General features: G+C 31.3%; 1 protein-coding gene across 1 annotated transcript in view; it reads right to left on the minus strand.

The window, feature by feature from the left end:
* Nucleotides 1–6,292: 6,292 nt before the first annotated feature.
* The window catches only part of LOC117103396 (dimethylaniline monooxygenase [N-oxide-forming] 5-like), a 9,602-nt gene continuing 7,600 nt past the window's right edge, over nt 6,293–8,294 (minus strand). Inside the window, exon 8 of the mRNA XM_033243935.1 lies at nt 6,293–7,254. Coding sequence (XP_033099826.1) covers nt 6,952–7,254 — 303 coding nt within the window. The 3' untranslated portion in view covers nt 6,293–6,951. The remainder of the gene's footprint in view (nt 7,255–8,294) is intronic.

The raw sequence follows: 8,294 nt of genomic DNA on the forward strand, positions 1-8,294 counted from the left end.
CTCCAAATTAACGTGTATTTGAATGGAATTCAATGTTGACGGGTAAAACCTTTCCGAGGTCACTTTTATTTAACAGTAAATTCATATATTGAGGTTCGATTAATATATGAAATTATATTTTATATTTTTCCACTTTAATTTTTACCCAAAGCCTCTACTTTGCAAACGCACTAATTGTGTGCCCGTGTTCTCATAGTTAAGAATATGAAATCTTTGAAAGCTCTTTTTAAAAAAAAAAAAAAACCTACTCAGCTGATATACCTGTACATTATAGATGTACATACTGTCTGCCATGAGAAAAAAAATGAAAACAAATCCATATTTTAAATTGCCTAAATTGTATATTTAATTATTAACTTACAGCCAAATGTAAGGTTTGCTAAAGTCAGGTACTGAAAGAAAAGTAATGTCTATGACGGCATTAAAAACCGATACGCTCTCACAATGTGCGGTATCATTTACAGTATTTATATTTATATATGTTCATGTTATGCAGCAAACTATGGTTGTACATAGTATAATAATAATATTATTATTATTATTATTATTATTATTATTATTATTATTATTATTATTTTTATATTTTAACAGTGTTAACGGATATCTTGATTTATGTTATATGTTACTATTCTTATTCCAGCCGTACCTCAAGATTTATCTGGTTTAACGCCCCTTCGAGGCACACAGTTGTGTAACAATGTACCTGACGGTTATTTGAATCTGTTAAATCATGAAGCCTCTGTGGTCTAATTGTTATGACGCTCGCCTTGACAACAAGGGCTCAGGTTCGAATCCCATAGAAATCATTTTATTAACACAGTGTATTTATTTAAAGGACAACATTCGTTGAGAACTATGCTACACGATGTATCTTTATGTCAAACAAAAAGATCTAACAAATTCAAGTAAATTTAAACAACAATGGATGACAAATGGATTATTAAAATCTAGCAAAAAGAAACTTAAACTTTATAAAAAATACTTAAAGTCGCAAAACCTCATGGACAAAGAAAACCATGATAAATATCGTAACGTGTATAATAAGTTATATAAAAGGGCAAGAAGGGACTTCTATATATCCGGATTATCAAAATGCCATGGGGACATGAAAAAAACCTGGGGTACAATAAACTCTGTTATAAATCCAAATAAGACTAAGCTAAAATTTCCCGATACCATTAAGCATAATGATGATACATTTACAGATCCTACTATAATACCAGAACAGTTTAATAATTATTTCATTAACATCGGACAACAATTATGCAAAGATATAAACTCTAATGTCAATCCATTACGTTATTTAAAAAAAAGGCAAGCTAACTCATTTTACATTAAACCTGTTACAAGTGGTCCAGGGGCAGAGGCCTGGAGGGGGTTTGTGAGAAAAGCGACAAAGTATCATTTTGATGGTCTTACATAATAGATTTCTCAAACACATAATTCATGAATATTTCATTAAAATTTTCATTAATTTTGGTGTTTTTGTGACCTGAAAAGTAACGTTATTATGTCATGTACATCTGCATGCCTATAGATAACATTCTTTATATTATATAGATCAATCTGCAATCACCGGAGACGATCAATTTCTAACAAATTTCATGCCACATTATTAAAAATCAACGGTTAGATACGCTGGAAAATATATAATGCAATGCATGCTATAGCATTTTGTGATAATTAGGAACGATTTTGTGAAATCATAGGTTTTAAAAAGTGTACCTTTTGGAATTTGAGGGGGTTGCGTCCGCACCCTCTGCACCCCACCCCCCTGCCTACGGGCCTGAACTTGTGATCGCGGTACCCTGACCATTAAAAATTAGCAGACGCACTGGGAAGCGTTGTTCACGGCATTGGACTGCAGCGAAAAATGATTCCCCCATCATTAATGGAACAAGCCCACGTCATGCTTGGCTGATTAGTTTTGATTTACATTTCGCAAGTCTAGTGCCATACGCAGCAAAAGTCCATTTCTAGTGTTGTTGTAAAAAAATGCATTTCCAACCAGGCTGGTTTTTGATTTACGTTTTGGAATAGATTTTGGAGAGGGCGTTTCATCGAGTCAGACCTATGTTTTGAATTTGAATTACATTTTAAAGAAATTAGAACTACATTTTGAAAAATTTGAACTACGTTTTGATAAATTAGAACTTCATTTTGGGAAACTAGATCTACATTTTGAGAAATTTACGCCTATGTTTTTATAAATTAGACATTGAATTTTGCAATAACATGGACTTCTGCTGCGTATGGCACCCCATAAGAAAAACCATGAGAATTTCTACCTCTCCAAGTTGCATCTATCTCAAGTATAGCCTGGTCTAGAAGCAATTGAGTTAGAATAAAGCTTGTCATTGATTGATCATCATCAGACTTAACTCTAAGATGTATTGTCCCTTTAAAAATACCAAAAACAAAATTTAAAAAAATCATATGAATAATTTTTGAAATTAATTTGCCCATTTTGAAGAAACATAAAAGTAATTTAGTTGAACATAAAAATTGTTTACTCATACCTTTACAGTGAAATAAAGTAAAATTATTTTTTATGACTTTTTGTCATTTCAAGGGACAATACATCTTTAAAGTGAATTGTAAAACATGAAACATTAAACACACCTGACCACAGGATGGTTGAAATACGTACCGTACATTTTAACTTTTGTCATTTGCTCCTTACTAAATATTTATGGAGCGATGCATTTATGATATAAAATCGTTTGAATGATATACCTGATAGATTCTCATGGTATATTATATTATGTATTTATATAGATAGTTAAATAATACATTGATTTATATGGTAATTTATGATACTATTTAACTATGAATGAAATCGTTTGTATGATAAACAGATTGATTCCATTGTATATTGGTATGAACCATGAATGATGTAATTTACCTGATATACTTATTTCTTTGTATGTTAAATTTAATATGAATACGATTGGCATGATATACCGATTGATTTCCATGATTTATATATAGTTAATTATAGTGAATGAAATTAATGCATATGTGTTTATTAACTTACATAAGTAAATTATGTAGTTGAAATTGCATATAATCCCATTTACTCCAAATTAACGTGTATTTGAATGGAATTCAATGTTGACGGGTAAAACCTTTCCGAGGTCACTTTTATTTAACAGTAAATTCATATATTGAGGTTCGATTAATATATGAAATTATATTTTATATTTTTCCACTTTAATTTTTACCCAACAGCCTCTACTTTGCAAACGCACTAATTGTGTGCCCGTGTTCTCATAGTTAAGAATATGAAATCTTTGAAAGCTTTTTTTTTTAAAAAAAAAACCTACTCAGCTGATATACCTGTACATTATAGATGTACATACTGTCTGCCATGAGAAAAAAATGAAAACAAATCCATATTTTAAATTGCCTAAATTGTATATTTAATTATTAACTTACAAGCAAATGTAAGGTTTGCTAAAGTCAGGTACTGAAAGAAAAGTAATGTCTATGACGGCATTAAAAACCGATACGCTCTCACAATGTGCGGTATCATTTACAGTATTTATATTTATATATGTTCATGTTATGCAGCAAACTATGGTTGTACATAGTATAATAATAATATTATTATTATTATTATTATTATTATTATTATTATTTTTTTATTTTTTTTTATTTTAACATTTACTCCAAATTAACGTGTATTTGAATGGAATTCAATGTTGACGGGTAAAACCTTTCCGAGGTCACTTTTATTTAACAGTAAATTCATATATTGAGGTTCGATTAATATATGAAATTATATTTTATATTTTTCCACTTTAATTTTTACCCAACAGCCTCTACTTTGCAAACGCACTAATTGTGTGCCCGTGTTCTCATAGTTAAGAATATGAAATCTTTGAAAGCTTTTTTTAAAAAAAAAAACCTACTCAGCTGATATACCTGTACATTATAGATGTACATACTGTCTGCCATGAGAAAAAAAATGAAAACAAATCCAAATCCATTTAAATTGCCTAAATTGTATATTTAATTATTAACTTGCAACCAAATGTAAGGTTTGCTAAAGTCAGGTACTGAAAGAAAAGTAATGTCTATGACGGCATTAAAAACCGATACGCTCTCACAATGTGCGGTATCATTTACAGTATTTATATTTATATATGTTCATGTTATGCAGCAAACTATGGTTGTACATAGTATAATAATAATACTAATATTATTATTATTATTATTATTATTATTATTATTATTATTATTATTATTTTTATATTTTAACAGTGTTAACGGGTATCTTGATTTATGTTATATGTTACTATTCTTATTCCAGCCGTACCTCAAGATTTATCTGGTTTAACGCCCCTTCGAGGCACACAGTTGTGTAACAATGTACCTGACGGTTATTTGAATCTGTTCAATCATGAAGCCTCTGTGGTCTAATTGTTATGACGCTCGCCTTGACAGCAAGGGCTCAGGTTCGAATCCCATAGAAATCATTTTATTAACACAGTGTATTTATTTAAAGGACAACATTCGTTGAGAACTATGCTACACGATGTATCTTTATGTCAAACAAAAAGATCTAACAAATTCAAGTAAATTTAAACAAAAATGGATGACAAATGGATTATTAAAATCTAGCAAAAAGAAACTTAAACTTTATAAAAAATACTTAAAGTCGCAAAACCTCATGGACGAAGAAAACCATGATAAATACCGTAACGTGTATAATAAGTTATGTAAAAGGGCAAGAAGGGACTTCTATATATCCGGATTATCAAAATGCCATGGGGACATGAAAAAAACCTGGGACACAATAAACTCTGTTATAAATCCAAATAAGACTAAGCTAAAATTTCCCTATACATTAAACATAATGATGATACATTTACAGATCCTACTATAATACCAGAACAGTTTAATAATTATTTCATTAACATCGGACAACAATTATGCAAAGATATAAACTCTAATGTCAATCCATTACGTTATTTAAAAAAAGGCAAGCTAACTCATTTTACATTAAACCTGTTACAATTAAAGAAATAGTCTGATATAATCAGAAATCTAGACAACAATAAGAGTTCCGGATATGATAATATATCTCCAAAAATAATAAAAAGGATTTCAAATATTATCGTAAGCCCCCTAGTCCACATTATAAACTGTTCTTTTGAAACTGGCATTGTTCCCGATAAACTAAAGATTGCTAAGGTTATCCCCATTTACAAAAAGGAAAACATGATGAAATTACTAATTAACGGCCGATAACTGTGCTACCTGTTTTTTCTAAAATTTTCGAGAAGGCAATGCACGATAGACTTTATGACTACCTAACTAAATATTATTAAACCCCCACCAATACGGATTCCGTGCTAAACACTCCACCTCGCATGCCATCCTTGAACTAGTTAAAGCTATCTTTTGAATCAAATATATTTCTTGCCAGTGTTTTTATGGACCTGTCAAAAGCTTTTGATGTAATGAATCATGATATATTGATACAAAAGATTCATCATTACGGTATAAGGGGCTCATGGTTGAAATGGTTCATGAGTTACCTAGAAGGCAGAAAATAATTTGTCAGCATAAATGATATAAAATCATCACTATCTGAAATTACTTGTGGGGTCCCCCAGGGGTCGATTCTAGGCCCTTTGCTATTTATACTGTATGTATTAAACGATATAGGCCTATGCAATGTTAGCAATGTAGTTAAGGTAAGCTCTTACGCAAATGATACCACTGTTTATTATTCAACTAAAAATATTACTAATTTAATCCATACATTGAACTTTGAACTTTCAAAATTTAATGAATGGTTTAAAGCAAATAAACTTGTCTTAAATATAAATAAAACAAACTCTGTTTTTTCCAACCACAAAACATATTAAAACAGTCACAAAATATCTCTATCGAAATAATTGGTATAAACCTAAAAAGAATGGATAGCGTCACATTCTTAGGTATTGTTATAAACGAAAATTTAAGCTGGAAACCCCACATTAAATATGTATGCAACAAAATATCTAAGGCCATTGGTATCAACTGTAAAGTAAAAAACATAGATGTCCTTTATTCGAACACTGTATTTTCCTTTCTTGGATGATCTATATATAATTTAACTATGTTAGCGGCTATCTTGATTTATATTATATTATATTATATTATATATACATATATATATACTTATATACATATTATATACACATATAAATATATACATACATATATAGACAAATATATATTATATATTTAAACACAAATATATATATATATACAGTATATATAAACATATATATATAAACACAAATATATGTATATGTATATATATATGTATATATATATATATATATATATATATACAATTAGTTTACTTTACTTTGTCGAATTAGGGAGATCATAAAAACATATGTTTGAAATTTTGAATAATTGAATACCACCTCCGCTACGCCAGTGCCATTTACAGCTGATATATTCTATCACAATGCGGGGTAAAATTTACAGTAATTATATGTATATATGTTTATGGTAACATGGTACGCAGCAAACTATGATTATAAAACCAAAAAGAATTTGTGATCAACAGGTCGATTATGCATAGTTCCACAATTCTGTACATTTTAGTATTTGCCATAATTTGCCATAACAAATGGCGGCAGTTTGGCGCAGCGGTTAAGGTTTGGGCTTTCTATCGTAAGGTTGGGGTTTCGAATCTCCGCTGTGCAGATTCGCTTGTGTCCTTGGGCAAGGCACTTTAGCTACATTTGCTTCAGTCCACCCAGCTGTGTCAATGGGTACCAGCAAACTGCTGGAAAGGATTTTGTTAGTTTAGTTAGTAATGATCACCAAATGATTGTTCGATTTGCTCATACTATGCGTATAAAACATATATGATCACGTGTTACATATTATTTAAACCACTCTGGACTAATTAAAATACTGTCTTTCATACGCAAACTAATTTTAGAACAAGATTACTAATATAAGAAAGAACAGAAAAATTGCAGTAAATAGAATATGACCCGTTACACCATGTTCTTTAGAAATGTGTCTTGTTTTTGTCGAACTAATGGTGTTCTCCCAGCCTTTCATGATAGCATCTCTTGCACCTGCCCAAGCATGAGGTCCCTGAAGTCTGTACGATGGCGGGTAAGCTGGTCCGAAAAATACCTTAACAGCAAGTTTAGGGTCAGTTAGAAACATATCAAGAGTCGGTATCACGCCAATATCATTGGCTAGTTCCTCTTGGTAGGGTACTGGTGCAAACTAAGAAAGAAAAGTGTTTTTGTAAACATTGCAAAGAAATATTAAATCATTACATTTTAACCATGAATCTATCGTTAGGCCTGTATATGTACATTAAGGAAACCACAGAATAAACAATCGAAGCTGTGATCCAACCGAATCGGTCCCCTAACCCCAGCTGGTCTACCTTTCCACACCCAAGCACCTCCCACCCCCAACCATTAATAATCCTGGATACGGCCCTGGCGAGCCAGTTACTTTCTCTTTTTTTTTTTTTTTTTTGATAGCTGAAGAAACTAGTATTAAAATCCGAGTTGAGTTGATTTGTTGTACAATCGTATTGTAATACTGACTATTCTACTTAAAAACGTAAATAACTTTGTAGTCAAATATTTTTTTAAAAAGTGTATCATATTTCTTCCTATCGATTTTGTTCTAATTATTTTTTTTTCATTTGTGCACTGATTATAACAATTTCCGAGTAGGCTATGAGTAGGTAAATTAATGTTTATTAACCACAGATAAGACGTCCGTTGGAAGAGACTAATGACTAGAATTGTTCAGTGAGCGTGTCATAGACAATGTAATGCCATACGCTGTAAAAACAGCGTGGAGCATTTAAACACAAAGTTCCACGCAATGTTGTCCAGTCTTTGGTGACACGTTTAAAATCTAAGCGTGTTAGATATATCTTAATGTGCTTAGGATCTTGACGTGTTTAGCAATAAATGTGCTTAGTAATTGACATCATGATGTCAAATACCTAGGCACATTACACGTCAGACACTTAAACAGGCCTGGCCTAAACACGTTTAGCTTTTAAACGTGTCACCAAAAAAGGGACAACATTGCGTGGATCTTTGTGTTTAAATGCTCCACGCTGTTTTTACTGTGTATTTTTGTCATTGCTATTTCGTTTCTTCCAGTGGCGTATCTACGGGGAAAAAACAAATTACTCACGCCCCCCCAAAAAAATCATGGTCAAGTAGTTAATAATCACCTAAAATCACCTTATTTTGCAAATTAGCGCCCCTCAACTGAACACCGAGCCTCCCCCTTCA

This window comes from Anneissia japonica, unplaced genomic scaffold, assembly GCF_011630105.1.
Source record: "Anneissia japonica isolate Jap-2015-1 unplaced genomic scaffold, ASM1163010v1 scaffold287878_len99307_cov181, whole genome shotgun sequence".
Classification (NCBI taxonomy): Eukaryota; Metazoa; Echinodermata; class Crinoidea; order Comatulida; family Comatulidae; genus Anneissia; species Anneissia japonica.